Consider the following 22,046-nt stretch of genomic DNA (forward strand, 5'->3'; position numbering starts at 1 on the left):
CCCCCTCCCTCCCTCTCTCTCCCCCTCCCTCCCTCCCTCTCTCAGCCCCCTCCCTCCCTCTCTCCCCCCTCCCTCCCTCCCTCTCTCCCCCCCTCCCTCCCTCCTCTCTCCCCCTCCCGCCCCCCCCCCTCCCTCCCTCCTCCCCCCTCCCTCCCTCCCTCTCCCCCTCTCTCTCCCCCCTCCTCCCTCCTCCCCCCTCCCTCCCTCTCCCTCTCTCCCCCCTCCTCCCTCCCCTCCTCCCTCTCTCCCCCCTCCCTCCCCTCCCTCCCTCCCCCCTCCCTCCCTCCTCCCTCCCTCTCTCTCTCCCCCCTCCCCTCCCTCCGTCTCTCTCTCCCCCCTCCCTCCCTCTCCTCTCTCTCTCCCCCCCTCCCTCCCCTCTCTCTCTCCCCCCTCCCTCCCTCTCTCTCTCCCCCCCTCCCTCCCTCTCTCTCTCCCCCTCCCTCCTCTCTCTCTCCCCCTCCCTCCCTCTCTCCTCCCTCCCTCTCTCTCTCCCCCCTCCCTCCCTCTCTCTCCCCCCTCCCTCCCACTCTCTCTCCCCCCTCCCTCCCTCTCTCTCTCTCCCCCCCTCCCTCCCTCTCTCTCTCCCCCCTCCCTCCCTCTCTCTCTCTCTCCCCCCCTCCCTCCCTCTCTCCCCCCCTCCCTCCCTCTCTCCCCCCCTCCCTCCCTCTCTCCCCCCCTCCCTCCCTCTCTCTCTCCCCCCCTCCCTCCCTCTCTCTCTCCCCCCTCCCTCCCTCTCTCTCTCCCCCCCTCCCTCCCTCTCTCTCTCCCCCCTCCCTCCCTCTCTCCCCCCCTCCCTCCCTCTCTCCCCCCCTCCCTCCCTCTCTCTCTCCCCCCCTCCCTCCCTCTCTCTCTCCCCCCCTCCCTCCCTCTCTCTCTCCCCCCCTCCCTCCCTCTCTCTCTCCCCCCCTCCCTCCCTCTCTCCCCCCCTCCCTCCCTCTCTCTCTCCCTCCCTCCCTCTCTTTCTCCCTCCCTCTCTCTCTCTCCCCCCTCCCTCCCTCTCTCTCTCTCCCACCCTCCCTCCCTCTCTCTCTCTCCCCCCCCTCCCTCCCTCTCTCTCCCCCCCCTCCCTCCCTCTCTCTCCCCCCCCTCCCTCCCTCTCTCTCTCCCCCCCCTCCCTCCCTCTCTCTCTCTCCCCCCCCTCCCTCCCTCTCTCTCCCCCCCCCCTCCCTCCCTCTCTCTCCCCCCCCCTCCCTCCCTCTCTCTCCCCCCCCCTCCCTCCCTCTCTCTCCCCCCCCCCTCCCTCCCTCTCTCTCCCCCCCTCCCTCCCTCTCTCTCCCCCCCCTCCCTCCCTCTCTCTCCCCCCCCTCCCCCCACTCTCTCTCTCTCTCCCCCTCTCCCCTTCTCTCTCCCCTCCCCCTCCGCTCAGCGACACGAGCGGCTGCAGAATTCTCCCTGGCTGAAGCACTTTCACACAGGTAGGAAGATTGTTTATTTAATCTTTTCTTGGCTTATAAATGTTTATTCAGGTTGGATTTATTTGTATAATATTTGTAGAAGTATAAATAAGGATTTATTGTCGAATTTAATGAGTTCCACTCCCCCCCACCTCGTTCTGGACGCCTAATTTGTAACCTGCGCCTGATTTTTTAATGTGCAGAACAGGTTTTTTCAGTTCTACAAAAATCTTCACTGGCTCCATTCTACTTTTGTTTGGAGTACATTTTCACTGTGGAAACTTTCAAATCAGTCGTCAGTGGCCGGACACGCCCCCTTTTGAAGAAAAAATTCTGTTCTAAACTAGAACTGTTCTACCTGACGAGAACTGCAGAAAAAAAATGTGGAGAATTGCGATTTCTAAAATAGTCCATTCTCCACCAGTTGCTCCTAAAAATCAGGCGCGAATCATGTGGAAACTTGGGCCCATAGAAACATAGAAAATAGGTGCAGGAGTAGGCCATTCAGCCCTTCTAGCCTGCACCGCCATTCAATGAGTTCATGGCTGAACATGCAACTTCAGTACCCCATTCCTGCTTTCTCGCCATACCCCTTGATCCCCCGAGTAGTAAGGATTTCATCTAACTCCCCTTTGAATATATTTAGTGAATTGGCCTCAACTACTTTCTGTGGTAGAGAATTCCACAGGTTCACCACTCTCTGGGTGAAGAAGTTTCTCCTCATCTCGGTCCTAAATGGCTTACCCCTTATCCTTAGACTGTGACCCCTGGTTCTGGACTTCCCCAACATTGGGAACATTCTTCCTGCATCTAACCTGTCTAAACCCGTCAGAATTTTAAACGTTTCTATGAGGTCCCCTCTCATTCTTCTGAACTCCAGTGAATACAAGCCCAGTTGATCCAGTCTTTCTTGATAGGTCAGTCCCACCATCCCGGGAATCAGTCTGGTGAATCTTCGCTGCACTCCCTCAATAGCAAGAATGTCCTTCCTCAAGTTAGGAGACCAAAACTGTACACAATACTCCAAGTGTGGCCTCACCAAGGCCCTGTACAACTGGAGCAACACCTCCCTGCCCCTGTACTCAAATCCCCTCGCTATGAAGGCCAACATGCCATTTGCTTTCTTAACCGCCTGCTGTACCTGCATGCCAACCTTCAATGACTGATGTACCATGACACCCAGGTCTCGTTGCACCTCCCCTTTTCCTAATCTGTCACCATTCACATAATAGTCTGTCTCTCTGTTTTTACCACCAAAGTGGATAACCTCACATTTATCCACATTATACTTCATCTGCCATGCATTTGCCCACTCACCTAACCTATCCAAGTCGCTCTGCAGCCTCATAGCATCCTCCTCGCAGCTCACACTGCCACCCAACTTAGTGTCATCCGCAAATTTGGAGATACTACATTTAATCCCCTCGTCTAAATCATTAATGTACAATGTAAACAGCTGGGGCCCCATCACAGAACCTTGCGGTACCCCACTAGTCACTGCCTGCCATTCTGAAAAGTACCCATTTACTCCTACTCTTTGCTTCCTGTCTGACAACCAGTTCTCAATCCACGTCAGCACACTACCCCCAATCCCATGTGCTTTAACTTTGCACATTAATCTCTTGTGTGGGACCTTGTCGAAAGCCTTCTGAAAGTCCAAATATACCACATCAGCTGGTTCTCCCTTGTCCACTTTACTGGAAACATCATCAAAAAATTCCAGAATATTTGTCAAGCATGATTTCCCTTTCACAAATACATGCTGACTTGGACCTATCATGTCACCTTTTTCCAAATGCGCTGCTATGACATCCTTAATAATTGATTCCATCATTTTACCCACTACTGAGGTGAGGCTGACCGGTCTATAATTCCCTGTTTTCTGTTTCCCTCCTTTTTTAAAAAGTGGGGTTACATTGGCTACCCTCCACTCGATAGGAACTGATCCAGAGTCAATGGAATGTTGGAAAATGACTGTCAATGCATCCGCTATTTCCAAGGCCACCTCCTTAAGTACTCTGGGATGCAGTCCATCAGGCCCTGGGGATTTATCGGCCTTCAATCCCATCAATTTCACCAACACAATTTCCTGACTAATAAGGATTTCCCTCAGTTAACTCAGCAAATCAGTTAATTTTGATTTGCTGAGTTAAAAAGAAATGCACCATTTCTCAGTTTCTTCAATCTCAAATACTAGAGAATCATTGAAAGATGCATCACAGAAAAAAAGGTTGTTCAACCCATCAAGTGTTTCTCCCCAGATCTAATTCCATTCCTACTCATTCCCCATACCCTTTAACATTCTCCTTTTTCAAGCATTTAATTCCCTTTTGAAGGTACCTATTAACTCTGCTTTAACCATGTTTTGTAGCAGAGATTTCTGCATTCTGTATAAAGCGATTTTTTCTAATCTTAAATTTTTCATGATTATCTTAACTATGTGTCCTCTTCTTACCATCTCACTGACTAATGGGAATATTCTATCACTGTTTATTCTATCATAACCTTCAAGACTTATATCACATCATCTCTTTTAAGCTCTCGTGAAAAAAGATTCTAACTTCTGAAGTTTTTCTTCCTAACTGTAACCCCTCATCACTACCAGCTCTCTAATGAATCTATGTTACACCTTTTCCATTGTGATTATATACTTCCTATAACTGAATGCCCCAAAACTGCACATTATATCCTGAGTGTAACTTAATTAACTTTTTTGTTCAAATTCTACCTTACCTCTGTGAACTGATTTTAGTGTGGTGGAATTAGTCAGTGGGAAATGGATTGTGCAATGTTCAATGCAGAAAATCATATGCTGCTTAAAGCACTATGGGCTAGAAATTCATCTGAAGGCTTTGTGTCTTAATGCAAGGAGTATCCGTAATAAGGTGGATGAATTAACTGTGCAAATAGATGTTAACAAATATGATGTGATTGGGATTATGGAGACGTGGCTCCAGGATGATCAGGGCTGGGAACTCAACATCCAGCGGTATTCAACATTCAGGAAGGATAGAATAAAAGGAAAAGGAGGTGGGGTAGCATTGCTGGTTAAAGAGGAGATTAATGCAATAGTTAGGAAGGACAATAGCTTGGATGATGTGGAATCTATATGGGTACAGCTGCAGAACACCAAAGGGCAAAAAACGTTAGTGGGAGTTGTGTATAGACCTCCAAACAGTAGTAGTGATGTTGGGGAGGGCATCAAACAGGAAATTAGGGGTGCATGCAATAAGGGTGCAGCAGTTATAATGGGTGACTTTAATATGCACAAATATTGGGCTAACCAAACTGGAAGCAATACGGTGGAGGAGGATTTCCTGGAGTGCATAAGGAATGGTTTTCTAGACCAATATGTCGAGGAACCAACTAAGGGGGAGGCCATCTTAGACTGGGTGTTGTGTAATGAGAGAGGATTAATTAACAATCTCATTGTGCGAGGCCCCTTGGGGAAGAGTGACCATAATATGGTGGAATTCTGCATTAGGATGGAGAATAAAACAGTTAATTCAGAGACCATGGTCCAGAACTTAAAGAAGGCTAACTTTGAAGGTATGAGGCGTGAATTGGCTAGGATAGATTGGCAAATGATACTTAAGGGGTTGACTGTGGATGGGCAATGGCAGACATTTAGAGACCGCATGGATGAACTACAACAATTGTACATTCCTGTCTGGCGTAAAAATAAAAAAGGGAAGGTGGCTCAACCGTGGCTATCAAGGGAAATCAGGGATAGTATTAAAGCCAAGGAAGTGGCATACAAATTGGCCAGAAATAGCAGCGAATCCGGAGACTGGGAGAAATTTAGAACTCAGCAGAGGAGGACAAAGGGTTTGATTAGGGCAGGGAAAATGGAGTACGAGAAGAAGCTTGCAGGGAACATTAAGAGGGATTGCAAAAGTTTCTATTGATATGTAAAGAGAAAAAGGTTAGTAAAGACAAACGTAGGTCCCCTGCAGTCAGAATCAGGGGAAGTCATAACAGGGAACAAAGAAATGACGGACCAATTGAACAAGTACTTTGGTTCGGTATTCACTAAGGAGGACACTAACAACCTTCCGGATATAAAAGGGGTCAGAGGGTCTAGTAAAGAGGAGAAACTGAGGGAAATCCTTATTAGTCGGGAAATTGTGTTGGGGAAATTGATGGGATTGAAGGCCGATAAATCCCCAGGGCCTGATGGACTGCATCCCAGAGTACTTAAGGAGGTGGCCTTGGAAATAGCGGATGCATTGACAGTCATTTTCCAACATTCCATGGACTCTGGATCAGTTCCTATCAAGTGGAGGGTAGCCAATGTAACCCCACTTTTTAAAAAAGGATGGCGAGAGAAAACAGAAAACAGCCTGATATCGGTAGTGGGTAAAATGATGGAATCAATTATTAAGGATGTCATAGCAACGCATTTGGAAAGAGGTGACATGATAGGTCCAAGTCAGCATGGATTTGTGAAAGGGAAATCATGCTTGACAAATCTTCTGGAATTTTTTGAGGATGTTTCCACTAGAGTGGACAAGGGAGAACCAGTTGATGTGGTATATTTGGACTTTCAGAAGGCTTTCGACACGGTCCCACACAAGAGATTAATGTGCAAAGTTAAAGCACATGGGATTGGGGGTAGTGTGCTGACATGGATTGAGAACTGGTTGTCAGACAGGAAGCAAAGAGTAGGAGTAAATGGGTACTTTTCAGAATGGCAGGCGGTGACTAGTGGGGTACCGCAAGGTTCTGTGCTGAGGCCCCAGCTGTTTACACTGTACATTAATGATTTAGACGAGGGGATTAAATGTAGTATCTCCAAATTTGCGGATGACACTAAGTTGGGTGGCAGTGTGAGCTGCGAGGAGGATGCTATGAGGCTGCAGAGCGACTTGGATAGGTTAGGTGAGTGGGCAAATGCATGGCAGATGAAGTATAATGTGGATAAATGTGAGGTTATCCACTTTGGTGGTAAAAACAGAGAGACAGACTATTATCTGAATGGTGACAGATTAGGAAAAGGGGCGGTGCAACGAGACCTGGGTGTCATGGTACATCAATCATTGAAGGTTGGCATGCAGGTACAGCAGGCGGTTGAAAGCAAATGGCATGTTGGCCTTCATAGTGAGGGGATTTGAGTACGGGGCAGGGAGGTGTTGCTACAGTTGTACAGGGCCTTGGTGAGGCCACACCTGGAGTATTGTGTACAGCTTTGGTCTCCTAACCTGAGGAAGGACATTCTTGCTATTGAGGGAATGCAGCGAAGGTTCACCAGACTGATTCCCGGGATGGCGGGACTGACATATCAAGAAAGATTGGATCAACTGGGCTTGTATTCACTGGAGTTCAGAAGAATGAGAGGGGACCTCATAGAAACGTTTAAAATTCTGATGGGTTTAGACAGGTTAGATGCAGGAAGAATGTTCCCAATGTTGGGGAAGTACAGAACCAGGGGTCACAGTCTAAGGATAAGGGGTAAGCCATTTAGGACCGAGATGAGGAGAAACCTCTTCACCCAGAGAGTGGTGAACCTGTGGAATTCTCTACCACAGAAAGTTGTTGAGGCCAATTCACTAAATATATTCAAAAAGGAGTTAGATGAGGTCCTTACTACTAGGGGGATCAAGGGGTATGGCGAGAAAGCAGGAATGGGGTACTGAAGTTGCATGTTCAGCCATGAACTCATTGAATGGCAGTGCAGGCTAGAAGGGCCGAATGGCCTACTCCTGCACCTATTTTCTATGTTTCTACTTGACGCCATTCCGTATATCTATGAAATAATGAAAAAATGCTTCCACCGCTCTCTCGGCAACTGGTGGCGGGTCCCGCGGTGGCCGCCATATTCATCACCCCCTTTCCCTGCCGGTAACTGGCAGTGTCCTGGAAAGAAATGGCGGCATGGTGACATCAATAGGTGAGCAACACCGAAGTAGAGTCACCGTTCTGAACTTCGACCCTAGCACTGAATTCAGTGCTAGGTACTAAGCTCGCCAGGTTAACTTTCCATGCAAGCAGGCTAACAGTGGAACTGTCAGCTCCTCTTAATGTGACACACACATCATTCAGGTCCGTTTGAATTTAATCTTTTGGACTGACTTTTGGGGTTTATCAAAGTAGTGGCTTGCTGCAATAGATGTCAAAAGTTTATTAAGTGTGTAGGGAGTGCTGCTGGATGCTAGCAAGCCCTCGAATGTTAAACCAAGGCCTCTGAGAAGAAAGAAAATGCTGCAAATACTCAGTTCAGGCAATATCTGTGGAGAGTGGATCAGACTTCTTGCCTCAGGCCAAGATGTTGCCTGACCAGCTGAGTCTATCCAGGATTTTATGTTGTCATTTCAAATTTACATCCACTCATAGAGAGAGGAGAAAGGCACAGAAGAGGAAGAAGCAGAAGAAGATCATCATAAGATCAGAGAGATAAACACGTGGGTCAAAGATTGGTGTGGGAGAAATGGGTTGCAATGCATGGGGCACTGGGACCAGTCCTGGGATAACAGGGAGCTGTTCTTCCGGGACAGGCTTCATTTGAACCAGGCTTGGACTCGTGTCCTGGTGAATCGAATAACTAGGGCTGTAGAGAGGGCTTTAAACTAATTAGTGGGGGGGGAGGGATCCGGTGAGCGGAAATTTAAAAAGTCGCAGAGAAGGCAGTAGTGCAGGGTAGCGATAAGGGTAATGATAACCAGAGTGTGACAGGAAGAAACAGAGTGTATACACATATGAGTGCATCAGAAAGTGGGATCAGATTGGGATCAATGGTAAAAAGACAAAATTAAAAGCTCTTCATCTGAATGCACGTAGTGTTCATAACAAGATAGATGAGTTGCTGGCACAAATAAAAAAATAAATGCGTATGATCTGATAGCCATTAAAGAGACATGGTATTTGCCATTGCAGAGGGATAGGCAGAACGGAAAAGGAGGTGGGGTAGCTCTGTTAATAAAGGATGAGATCAGTGCAGTAGTGAGAAATAATTTTAGCTCAGAAAATCAAGATGTAGAATCAGTTTGGGTGGAGATAAGAAATGATAAGGTAAAGATGGTGGGAGTAGTCTATAGGCCCCCTAACAGTAGCCACACTGTAGGACAGAGTATAAATCAATAAATAATGGAGGCTTGTAACAAAGGTACGGCAATAATCATGGGTGATTTTAATCTTCAGATGAATTGGACAAATCAAATTGGCTAGGTTGCCTTGCAGAAAAGTTCAGAGTGTGTATGCAAAATGGTTTCTAGAACAATACGTTGTGGGGCCAACCAGGGAGCAGGCTATTTTACATCTGGTAATGTGTAATGAAATGGGATTAATTAATGATCTCATAGTAAAGGATCCTCTTGGGAAGAGTGATTATAGCATGTTAGAATTTCAAATTCAGTTTGTGGGTGAGAAAGCTCAGTCTCAAACTAGTGTCCTGAACTAAAATAAAGGCAATTACAAAGGTATGAGGACAGAGTTGGCTAAAGTGGACTGGGAAAATAGATTAAAGGGTAAGACGGTAGATAACCATCTTTCATAACTCTCAGCAAAGATATATTCCAGTGAGAAAGAAAGACTCCAAGAGAAGGATGAATCATCCATGGCTAATTAAGGAAGTAAAGGATGGTATCAAATTAAAAACAAAGGCAGACAATGTTGCGAAGAATAGTGGCAGGCCAGAGGATTCGGAAATTTTTAGAAACCAACAAAGGACGACTAAAAAAATGATAAAGACAGAGAAGTAATTTATGAGAGTAAACGGAGAAGTAATTTATGAGAGTATACTAGCAAGAAATATAAAAACAGACAGTAAGAGCTCCTGCAGGTAAAAAGAAAGGAAGTGATTAGCTAAAGTAAACATTGGTCCCTTAGAGGATGAGACTGGGGAATTAATAATGGGTAATTAATAATTGGTGCAGGCTCGAAGGGCCGAATGGCCTACTCCTGCACCTATTTTCTATGTTTCATTTTCTATGTAACAGGAAAATGGCAGAGACTTTGAACAAATATTTTGTATTGGTCTTCACAGTAGAAGACTCTAAAAATATCCCAAAATGTGATAATCAAGGGGCTATGTTGGTGGGGGGGAGGAACTTAAAACAATCACTATCACTAGAGAAAAAGTACAAGGCAAACTAATGAGACTAAAGGGGGCAAGTCCCATGGACCTGATAGCCTGCTTCCTAGGGTTTTAAAATAACTGGCTGCAGAGATAGTGGATGCACTGGTTGTAATCTGGCAGGAAATTATAGAACAGTTAGCCTAACATCCTTTATTGGGAAAATGCTGGAGTCCATTATTAAGGAAGTAGTAGCAGACATTTAGAAAATCATAATGCAGTCAAGCAGCATCAGTGTGGTTTTATGAAAGGTAAATCATGTTTGACAAATTTGCTGGAGTTCTTTGAAGATTTAACGAGTAGGGTGGATCATGGGGAACCAGTAGATGTCGTGTATTTGGATTTCCAGGCATGCGATAAGATGCCACATAAAAGGTTACTGCACAACATAAGTACTCACGGGGTTAGGGGTAATATGTTAGCAAGGATAGAGGATTGGCTAACTAACAGAGAACAGAGAGCCGTGACAAATGGTTCATTTTCAGGTTGGCAAACTCCATCTGCCAAATTTTTGCCCACTCACTTAACCTATCTATATCCTTTTGCAGATTCTTTGCGTCCTCCTCACAAATTGCTTTCCCACCTATCTTTGTATCATTCACAAATTTGGTTACGTTATACTCAGTCCCTTCATCCAAGTCATTAATATAGATTGTGGAGTGCCACAGGGATCAGTGCTGAGGCCTCAACTATTTACAATCTATAATAATTGGTGATAGATTACAAAATACTGCAGCACAGAGGGATCTGGTGGTACTTGTACATGAAACTCAAACAGTTAGCTTGCAGGTACAGCAAGTAATGAGGAAAGCAAATTGAATGTTGGCCTTTATTGCAAGGGGAATGAAGTATAAAAGTAAGGAAGTCCTGCTAGTAAGGAAGGCAGTTCAGAGAAGGTTCACGAGTTTGATTCCTGAGTTGAAGGGGTTGTCATATGAAGAAAGGTTGAGCAAGTTGGGCCAATACTCATTGGAGTTTAGAAGACCGAGAGGTGATCTTATTGAAACTTATAAGATTCTGAGCGTGCTTGACAGAGTAGATGCAGTGCAAATGTTTCCTCTCATGGGGAATCTAGAACTAGGGAGTATAGTCTCAGAATAAGGGGTCGCCCATTTAAAATAGAAATGAGGAAGAATTTCTTCTCTCAGAAGGTCGGGAATCTTTGGAATTCTCTATCCTAGAGAGCTGTGGAGGCTGGGTCATTGAATATATTTAGGGTGGAAATAGACACATTTTTAAAAGATAAGGGAGTCAAGGGTTATGGGGAGAGGGTAGTGAAATGGAGTTGAGGCCAAGATCAAATCAGCCATGAATAGCAGAGCAGGCTCAAGGGGCCAAATGGCCGACCCCTGCTCTTATTTCTAACGTTCTTATGATCTAAGAGGAAGTAGAAGGAAGGACGCAACCCAAACTGCCCCTTCCTAGTGGGATATCCGTGCTAGAATCATCCACCCCTGCGGTAGCAGTGACCACAACCCCAATTCCCCTTTCCACATTTAAGAACATGAGGAGAAACTTCTTCGCTCAGAGAATTGTGAACCTGTGGAATTCTCTACCACAGAAAGTTGTTGAGGCCAGTTCGTTAGATATATTCAAAAGGGAGTTAGATGTGGCCCTTACAGCTAAAGGAATCAAGAGGTATGGAGAGAAAGCAGGAATGGGGTACTGAAGTTGCATGATCAGCCATGATCATATTGAATGGTGGTGCAGGCTCAAAAAGCCGAATGGCCTGCTCCTGCACCTACTTTCTATGTTTCCATAAGAACATAGGAAATAAGAGCAGGAGTGGACCATTTGGCCCCTCGAGCCTGTTTCGCCATTCAATAAGATCATGGCTGATCTGATCATGGACTCGCCCCCACTTCCCTGCCTGCTCCCCATAACCCTTTACTCCCCATTCACTCAAAAATCTGTCTATCTCCGCCTTAAATATATTCAATGACCCAGCCTCCACAGTTCTCTGGGGCAGAGAGTTCCATAGGTTTACAATCCTCTGAGAGAAGATATTTCTCCTCATTTCAGTTTCAAATGGGCGGCCCCTTATTCTAAGACTATGTCCCCTAGTTTTAGTTTCCCTTATGAGTGGAAATATCTTCTCTGCATCCACCTTGTCAAGCCCCCTCATTATCTTATAAGTTTCAATAAGATCACCTCTCATTCTTCTGAACTCCAATTTGTCCCAAACCTTATCTTCCCTCTGTTACTGGCCTTCATAGAATCCTCTTTGCCACAATGCTGAAATAAAAGCTAGCACAAAACAAGCTTTGCAAGCCAATATCATACATCAATTCAACCAATTTGACATCAAGAAATCAATATTCATCCTTATGTATTCTCTCAGTGACTGTCTTGTCTGTGACTTTGTCTGTCTTACTGATGTCACACAGTGCTACCCCAGTGGCTACCACATGGCTGGTGGAAGACTGCTGTCTTTCAGTGGGGGACACTGCAAATGGCCTTGCTGGTCGACCTTGAGGAGCTGGTGGCTGGGAGTGTCAAATCAAGTAATGGTGTTTTTTCTTCTTCAAACTCCTCTCCCTGTTCTTGGTAAACCACGGGTTGGGCAGGCTGCATTCTTTGGGTGTGTGAAATGAGGAAGGCACAAGGGTGGAGTTGTGTTGACCGGAGGGTGTGAAACAAGAGGTGCATGCCAAAAGGATAACATCTGAGGTTACCAGCCCCACCACTGGCCAAGGGTTCAACCATGACCCTGTCATGAATGACCTGCACCATCTCCTCCAAGGTGTGACAGATTTGCACCCTGTGATTGGTACAGATTGTTGGGCATTGAGGGATTGGGGGTGGGGGTCATGCATTGAGCAGTGTGTGAGGCTAGTGATGCAGTTGGTAGGAGCCAGCTTTTGAAGATGTATTCAGGGACCTTGATGAGTGATCTGAGGTCATGAAGCTTTGGGCACTGGAGCCAGGTGGTGGGAGTGACACTGCTGGCAGTGATGGCCTCAGTGATGTGGTCCCACATCCTTATTTCGGGAGGGTCTCCCGGCCCCTGTGTGTAGAGGACCTACCTTGCAGTGTTGACCCACCTGCACAAAGCTGGAGTACTGCATGCAAGACCCTGATTGCCCCCTTCCCTAGCATGACAAGCCATTTAGCTTAGCGCTGAAACAGTTTTTTCATTTTTTGAGGTTCAGGAGGGAATTCACCTTTTTAAAAAAAACGAATAATCACGTTGTGATTTTTTAATGTAAAAAAGGCAGTGAGGGTTGACAACTGCGACACCGGCAACTTTTGTGGCGAACATGAATTTCTAGGCAAAGGTTTTTTGACTCTGCTGTGGAAATTTTTGTGGAGAGGAAGGACATGTTCCTCCACTCAAATGGTCAGAGGGTGCGTGCGTGGTAAGAGGTGGCTGATCGTTAAAAGGGACTTTCATGTAACTTTTGCTGCTGCCCCTCATACTCAATTAGTCACGTAATGTTACACTGACAAGATCATCGACAAATGCAGTACCTTTAGATTCAAGACCACTTGCCATTTTTAATAAATAATAAATATATCAACGACCAGTGATAAGAATGCCAATCTCCAGGAGTCTTCAGTGGTCATAGCTGTTCAGTTACAACTCTCAGGATTGACATTTATCCTCTGATTTCCTTTATCTAGTCAATTTATGATGTATTTTACAATGTTTTTACTTTGTTCCAGGAGCTGCTCCTATAGTCAATAATCTTTATTGTTTTCACACGTACCAGACTGTATAGAACTAAACATCAGGCAGAGAATGAAGAGAATAATTTGATTATCTTTATCCTGTAGAATTTCAACTTGTGCAGGCATCCTTAGTGCCAGAAACACTGGACAATCACCTACCTGAAACAGTTACAATTAGAAGCTTGCCATTGGTTTCCAGAAGGTTGTGGAAGTACTTGATGGAATCTTGCACACTTTCTACATAATACAACATCTAGACAAGAAAACACACTGTGAGAAATACAAATATATTCTCATATAAGCTCCATACTTATCTCAAAATTGATATTAGTTCTGTGAATAAAAATGAATGACAGAAATTATGATTTTTCCCTCTATGGCACATGCCCCACAGAATCTGAAGACATTGCCTTGAAATTCTGGTTGGGGCCAAGGTGTAATCCTGGCAGACTTCTGATCGGAGGGTCAGAAGATGGGTAGAACCTATTTCTGCCTGAATAACACTCTGTTTTTTCTAGTTTGCCATTTTCCATTCATGGGTAGGTTTTGATGAATTTCCTGGTGCCCCCTCCCCAACCCAACTACATCTAGGTGAGTTTTGAATATATTGGCAATTTTATCCAGTACACCCTTATATGGTTTCAGCAGAGAGCTAGTAAGCTCCATGGTGGCCTTTGGAAAGGACCCAGATCTTAAGCCCAAGGTGATGAATCTCTGAAGGAATTGACTCCCTACAACCCCACTCTAAAGCTCCCAAAAGTGCTGAAGATTTTATAGCTTTCTTCTCCATTGGTTCCTTTCAGACCTTCTCTCTGTCACTGGAGCAGCGTAGCAGTGCTCTGATCTTCCAGTCATCTTTCAGGGTGGAATTGCTGGGATAATGAGGGGCCATTGTTTTAGCTACACTGGTGTTATATGAAATAGCATTTAATGCTGCTACTAAAGATTCTGGCCCCAAATTTCCTGTAGGAATGCTATAGGAAGTATAATGGAGCAGACCCCAAGTCCGCCCGAGTGAATAGGCGCAGCCCTCATCCCAAATTATAGTGAATATGCAGGGCTGGTGCACCACTCCAGTAAGAGTGTTTCACATGACCTATCCTAAAGGAGACAGAGAATGTCGGGAGGGATTATTTTGAGCTTCATCAGTTCTGAGACTTTGCACTTTTTGCGGAAAGAGGAGAGCTGGCTCGAGCACCACTGAATCCTTTATTTGTTATCTCAAGTTTTTGCAACCACAGAATGCACATAAGAGCATAAGAAATAGGAGCAGGATTAGGTCATTTGGCCCCTCGAGCCTGCTGTGCCATTCAATAAGATCATGGCAGATCTGAGAAAATCACGGCTGACATATAATTTAAGAAGTTGGATTACAGCAGAAGACTATTTCATTTTATGAAGAAACATTAGTAAATAACACAGTGAAATGCATTTTTCTCACAATTTCTCCACCATCTTCCAAAGGCACTGATTTATGCAGGGGGACATTTTCATGGGAATTGACAATCACCTCAACTGATCAGCTATAATCTGTGAGCATAAACGGCGAGTGCCAACAGGGTATTTGTCTATGAGCATGTGCCATCACAGCCAAACATGCTTCTGTCTTCACCCAGCTTCCACAAACAGGCAATTTCAGGTATGAGTCACTGTATTGTTGGCAGGAACAGAAATACTGATGGATTTTTTCCTTCCCTTTTCAGTCCAAGGCTGCTAAGGCCCATTATAATTACTCTGGTATTATCCTAGCTGATAGCAGCAAACTCAGCATAGACTGAGGGCCTTCTTGGTTCCTTGTATTTTGCCCCAATAAATGCCTCCGGCCTCAGAAGAGATTCCCCAATACATTTCACACAGAACCCTTATACTAACAAAGAGAGGAGACTTCCATCCCATTAGTCCCGGATGGATCTGGGGAAGTCTCTTCCGCCTATTGGAAGGAAAGAGAAATTCCCAATATGCTGTGAGTCCCTCCATAAACATATGGAGGGAGTCATGGGAGGGCCTGGATGCAGTATCTCTTTGTGCAGTACTTGTCAGTAGCATGCAGGTACAGCAAGTAATTAGGAAGGCAAATGGAATGTTGGTCTTTATATTGCAAGGGGATAGAGTATAAAAGTAGGGAAGTCTTGCTGCAACTATACAGGGTGTTGGTGAGACCAGACCTTCCATGCAGCAGAGCAGGTCTCCAGTCATCCTGGTTAACCCTTGCCACTGGATAAAGGCCTAGCTCTGTCAAGCCCATGTGGTGGCTGGTGTACAACGGGTCACCACACGGACAAAAAATTCACGCACCGGCATCTTCCACCCCCTCAATTGGAATTCAGGACTAGAACATCGGGTCCTTCATCGAAACACCTGTGAACTCATGGAAGCAAGTCATCCTCGTTCGAGGGACTGCCTATGATGATGATGATGATGACATGTCAGTTTTTGCAGAACCTCAATGCTGCAGAATACTGACAGCACACTGTCGAAATGAATCTGGTCCCTTTAAAAAGATCAGCTGATGATGGGCATCAAATGACATCATCAGACCTGCTTCCTTTTAATTGGTCAGGAACCTCATAGGACAGGCTTAACAAGCCCCATCAAGGCAAAATCACTTCAACAGAGCGTGATCAAACCAGGAGCACTGTCGGTGTCCGCCACTTACCTCGGCCACACTTAGCACGCCTCAGTAAGTAAAATCGCGGTCTTAGTGTGGGAAGAGAGAAATCCAGAACACATGAGCATTGTTCTCATCACAGTTACAAGATAGGTTGGGATAAAAGGGGCCCTTCAGCCCACTTCAGATATCCATTCAGATTACCAATACTATTAGAACATCCCATTACAATATAAGTCCTAGGCACTGGCATTAATCACTTTTTCCCGTCCATTCATTTCCTGAACTGAACCATAGTCAAATGCAAATGCTGTAGAGCATTCCTTCAACATGGCAGGAAAATGCCGCTTATAAAGCTCCTGTGAAACACCTATAGTGTTAAAGGCACTATATAAATACAAGTTGTTGTTGTTGTTGCTGAGTTGTCTCCAACACAACATAGCAGATGCTCGTCGCCATTGTCTGAAGTCTACAATCAGGCTACCCATACCCCCGTTTGGCACCAGAGGTGTCAAGGGCAGGCAGATCAAAGATGGGGAATAATTTACCAGAAAAAAAAGTTGTCAAGAATATTACTTCTAAAAATGTCTCTGGTAAATACAACTACTGATATTTTGGGCACTAAGTGGCACAGTTAGAAATGTGATGTCTAGAAATGGGTTCACATCCAGCCCAGACTGATGGGGTGAATGTCTCCTCTGTCCGCTGGTTGGAAGGTGATCTTTAGCTGCAGTTACGTGGATCATGTGAATGAAATCAAACTTTTTGACTTCATTTCTTTCTTTGGCTTTCTTTTCATATTCTTCTGAGGTCATCTGGTTCCAAGTGAAGGAGATGTTAAGACTCTGACTCTTTTCTTTCACAAATGCTGGAAGACAGGTGGAATTAGAGATAAAGTGATTATAAGCACGGCTTTTGTTTGCTATTTCATTATATCCAGTTTCTAGCAATTCACATATGGACACATATTTCATTACCTTCTGATTTTCAAAGAGAACATTGGTATGTCAGGTTTAGCCGAGGAAACATAGCAGATATTTAAGGGATGAAGCAATTTGTTCACACCTCAACATATCACACTTAATATTGAATACTATTAATTGTTTTGTCAAATGGTACACATCATTCAGAAAATCTAGTAGAAAGTGCTGGAACCTCTCACTAATTACATAAATAGATTTAAAAGAAACAGAAACATTGAATCAGGCAGGCAATTGAGTGCACAAGGTCCCCACTGACTTTCCTCTGCCAGTTGACCATTTTTCAGGCGAGTACCAGGCAGCTGGCAGTTAAAATTCTCCCGATTATTTTAGATATCCACTGTCAGTGTGTACCACCCCTTCATTAGGAATACTATAGCCCTGGGCACATTGCATAGTTAGAGACAGAATAAAGCTCCCTGTATTTTCCCCAATGAAATGCCATCGATCTCAGAAGAGACTCCACAATTACATTTCACACAGAATCCTTACAGCCAACAAACAGAAGAGACGTCTATCCCATTACTCCGGGATGAATGTGAACCCAAGTCCCAGAAGTTTGTCGAACAGACTGTGCCATTCAATCGCCCCAAAAATTGGTAGTTCACAGCAATGAAATAATACTATTTCCAACTACTTTCTTTTTTTTCTGCTAAGTTTACCCCCCTCTTTAATCATACAGTACAGAAGAGGGAAGCCTGTTGACATAAGAACATAAGAACATAAGAAGTAGGAGCAGGAGCAGTCCATTGGGCCCCTCGAGCATGCTCCGCCATTCAATAAGATCATGGCTAATCTGATCATGACTCAGCTCCACTTCCCTGCCCGCTCCCCATAACCCTTTGCTCCCTTATCACTTAAAAATCTGTCTATCTCTGCCTTAAATATATTCAATGACCCAGCCTCCACAGCTCTCTGGGGCAGAGAATTTCATAGATTTACAATCCTCTGAGAGCAGAAATTCCTCCTCATCTCAGTTTCAAATGGGCGGCACCTTATTCTGAGACAATGTCCCCTAGTTTTAGTTTCCCCTATGAGTGGAACATATCCTCTCTGCATCCACCTGGTCGAGCCCCCTCATTATCTTATATGTTTCAATAGGATCACCTCTCATTCTTCTGAACTCCAATGTGTATAGGCCAGAACTACTCAACCTATCTTCATAAGTCAACCCCCCCCCCCCCCCCATCAACCTAGTGAACCTGTTCTGAACAGCCGCCAATGCAAATATATCTTTTCTTATATACAGAGACCAAAACTGTACGCAGTACTCCAGGTGTGGCTTTACCAATACCCTGTATAATTGTAGCAGGACTTCTCTGCTTTTATACTCTATCCCCCTTGCAATAAAGGCCAACATTCCATTTACCTTCCTGATTACTTGCTGTACCTGCATACTAACTTTTTGTGTTTCATGCACAAGGACCCCCAGGTCCCTCTGTACTGCAGCACTTTGCAATTTTTCTCCATTTAAATTTTAATTTGCTTTTCTATTACTTCTGCCAAAATGGATAACCTCACATTTTCCCATATTATACTCTGTCTGCCAAATTTTTTTCCACTCACTTAGCCTGTCTATATCCCTTTGCAGATTATTTGTGTCTTCCTCACAATTTGCTTTCCCACCCATCTTTGTATCATCAGCAAACTTGGCTACATTACACTTGATCCCTTCATCCAAGTCATTAATATAGATTGTAAATAGTTGAGGACCTAGCATCGATCCCTGTGGTACCCCACTAGTCATTATTTGCCAATTGGAAAATTACCCATTTATCCTGACTCTTTGTTTTCTGTTAGTTAGCCAATCTCTATCCATGCTAATATATTGCCCCCAACCCGGTGAGCTTTATTCTTGTGCAGTAACCTCAAATGTGGCACCTTATCGAATGCCTTCTGGAAATCCAAATACACCACATCCACTGTTTCCCCCTTACCAACCTGCTTGTTACATCCTCAAAGAACTGCAGCAAATTTGTCAAACATGATTTCCCTTTCATAAAACCATACTGACTCTGTGATTGAATCATGCTTTTCCAAATGTCCCGCTACTGCTTCCTTAATAATGGACTCCTGTATTGACCCATCATGCCTGTGCAGGCTCTTTGAAAGAGCCATCCAAATAGTCTTACTCCCTTGCCATTTTGCCATTGCACTGCAAATTGCTTCCTTTTCAAGTGTTTATCCAATTCCATTTTGAAATTACTATTGAATCTGCTTCCACCACCATTTCAAGCAGTGCTTTCCAGATCACAACTCTTGGCTTAAAAAAAACTGTTACCAAATGGACGTGTGGGGAGCCTGATCATATGGACATCAGACACTGCCCCTGAATATCTCCCAGGAAATGTTGGAAACTACTCAGTCATGACCCTCCTTTGCAATTTTCCTTCACCTCCAAATGCATAAGTGCAAAAATCTAAGTGTAATATGAAAATTTAATCTGCTGTGCCTTTTCAGCAATTTCTGCTTATAACACAAAATTAAGTTTCTTCTTTTTGCCATGTTTATGTAAAATTAATTAAGGACTTTCATAAAACCGGCTTGCTGGCTTTTCAAAACAAGAAACGCGCATGCGCATTTAGGGAACTGCAGTCTTCTCATTTGACCATGGTTCAGATCAGAAACAGGGAGTGAAAATACTTTGATCCTTCATTTTCAGTTCAGAGTGTTAATGCTCTTCACTCAGCAACATTGTGCTCCCCCCCATCTGTTTCTATTTCTGTTTCTTTGCAATTGGTTACACAGAGTCTCAGCCCGATGGAGCACAAAATTCATCCAAAAAATACAATATTTGACTAAAGATTTACTAAAGTTTTTTGAGAATGGATGACATATTCACAGAAGATAATTAATAAATCAAAATGGTTTTTTTTGCAGTAAACTGGTTCTAAGCATCTTTACATAGGTTAGCACCAACTACCGGTTCCATGATCAATCCAAAAGGACAGTGATGTCTCACACACACTCGGTCATTACCTGAAACAGACCTGTTGTTCCAAGATGATTTAAAACCTCAAATAAAACAACAACAACTTGTATTTATATAGAGCCTTTAACATAGTGAAACATCCAAAGGCGCTTCACAGGAGTATTATGAGATAAAAATTTGACACCGAGCTGCATAAGTAGAAAATTAGCACAGATTAAAAAGGTATGTTTTAAGGAGCATCTTGAAGAAGGAAAGAGAGGAGGGGAGGTTTAGTCAGTGAGTTCCAGAGCTGACAATTTCACCTGGAAACAGGTGGTGCATATACACATTTAAGTTTCAAAAAATACCTTTGTAGCTGGAGATTTGCTCAGGATTAGGTTCCACCACCTCATTCTGAATTGAAAGGCCTGGATGTTTGCACTGAATTTTGCCAAGTATTTCAAGGTCTGTTTTACCTGAATTGAAAAACAAAACACTTCTGAATGCTTCTTTCCATGAATTCATTATAGAACCTCTTCACTAGGAATAAGTAAGGTGCATTCATATTGCTAGAAGTTTTCTTGTTCTTTTATCTTTCATTATAATTTTCTGTTACCTTTCAAATCAATTTTCACGGAACTATTTTTGCAAAAGCAATATTATCGAATTGTATTTTAGTTGAATTTTGCTATTAGTTCATAAGTTTATTATTTGTTTAATTATAAGGAAATAAAATGAATACATTGACATAAGGCAATACACTGTAGATTTTGTTAAAGTAGCACTTCCAATTATGGAAAATGGACATCAAACAATGAAGTAGAAATTGGGCCTACATTGTATTTGACAGCCTGCATTCGTAGTTTTAGAAAATTGGCCATCTCAAGATTGGCCATGGCAACATTGTCATCAAATCTATATTCAGTTCTTCTGGTCAGACTAGGTGTTGAATAAAAGGAAGCCTAGCATCTTCCATTTCTTAGAACAAAGGATGCTAGAAATGTAGAATGTCCCCAAAGGTCCAAACTGTATGAATTTATTAAAACAAGTCGTATATCTGTATCTTTGCCCGAAAAAGGTAATGTAAATGAATGTACACGCCTACTTGCTTTCTGTATAACTGCTACGCACCTCAGTGAATTTTTTGAGATCGGATTTTAGAGCTCAGTGAATTGCTGATAAGAGATATCCGTATCTCCTTAGCAAGTAAATAAATGACTCTTCGACTTTTCATAGACTTCTCATAGTGTATTTATTATTATACCACATCAAACAATAAAAAGATTTTATCCTTAAAAGGATATATTATATAATAAAAAGGATTTTCTTCTGAACACATTTCTCCTTTTCAAATTTGCAGTGAGGTTCTTGGACATGGGAACTGATGGGCAGATATGTTATATTCCTTTCCCGAAGTCAAACATAATTTCGGCATTATTCTTTGAATTTGGCATTGTTTATTTGCAGTCTATACTCTTCCAGGAAAATGTGAAACAATTTCTTAAGCCTTATGCAAATTAAATTTGTCCTCTGGAATTATTCTAATCGACCTGGAGTCAATGAACAAGTTGATGGTGATAACATGCAGTTCACACGCTGTCCATATTAGAAAGCATTCAGCAGTGAGTTTGATCATTCACATCCCACATTTAATTATCCATTTGGACAGAACACTGGCCTATGACTTTGCTGTTGTTATAAAATGACAAAACAGACCCAAATGCCCTTTTCCTTTTGTCAACATGCATCTGAAAATATATGTTCAAGCTAAAGCTGGCATTCACACAATTCCAGGTATCGGTATGAACCAACATTAAGGACAGAAATGCTTTGCATCTTCCAATCATTACTCTCCAGAACAATCCACGTTAGGACTGTGGGAAATATTGTTTAAAAAAAATTGTAGGCACTTCCATGGACCTCCGGAGATGGCTCTGCACCAGACTGCAGTTCTACTGCTTCCAGGGCAAAGCCCAAGTGATACGAAACTATCTCCAAGGACAGGTTTGGCTTTAGTATGTTGAGAGTCAGTTTTGTTCCAATACACATTGAAAAAGCTTTGCATAAGTGCAAAGCATGAAGTGCGCATTTCAACAATCTTTGCTTTTATCTCAAAATTGAGTTTCTTCTTTTTGCCAAGTTTATGTAAAATTCAATAAGGACTTTATAAAACCTATGGATAACTTTACATTTTATATCAAGTCTTGGTTTTATTTACAGGATACTTTATCAAATGAGATGCAAGTTAGTGATGAGAGAAACAAAACCCAAATTAGCTTTGAGCTTGGAGTCAATGCTAATTTTTCAAGCACAATCTTTATCCTATGCTAGAATGAAATGCATTTACATTTGTAGGTATCTGCTCATTGCCCATTAACAATACGGGACATTGAAAATCCAGTGTGCATTA

The 22,046-nt window shown here is 43.5% G+C and overlaps 1 protein-coding gene across 1 annotated transcript in view; it reads right to left on the reverse strand.

Moving 5' to 3' along the window:
- LOC139259739 (histamine N-methyltransferase-like) overlaps positions 1-22,046 on the reverse strand; it is a 30,319-nt gene that overhangs the window by 3,111 nt on the left and 5,162 nt on the right. The window contains exons 4-6 of the mRNA XM_070875383.1: positions 20,005-20,112; positions 16,483-16,613; positions 13,297-13,390 (exon numbers count right to left, since the gene is read on the reverse strand). Of these exons, the coding sequence (XP_070731484.1) occupies positions 13,297-13,390; positions 16,483-16,613; positions 20,005-20,112 (333 nt within the window). The remainder of the gene's footprint in view (positions 1-13,296; positions 13,391-16,482; positions 16,614-20,004; positions 20,113-22,046) is intronic.

This window comes from Pristiophorus japonicus, chromosome 3, assembly GCF_044704955.1.
Source record: "Pristiophorus japonicus isolate sPriJap1 chromosome 3, sPriJap1.hap1, whole genome shotgun sequence".
NCBI lineage: Eukaryota > Metazoa > Chordata > Chondrichthyes > Pristiophoridae > Pristiophorus > Pristiophorus japonicus.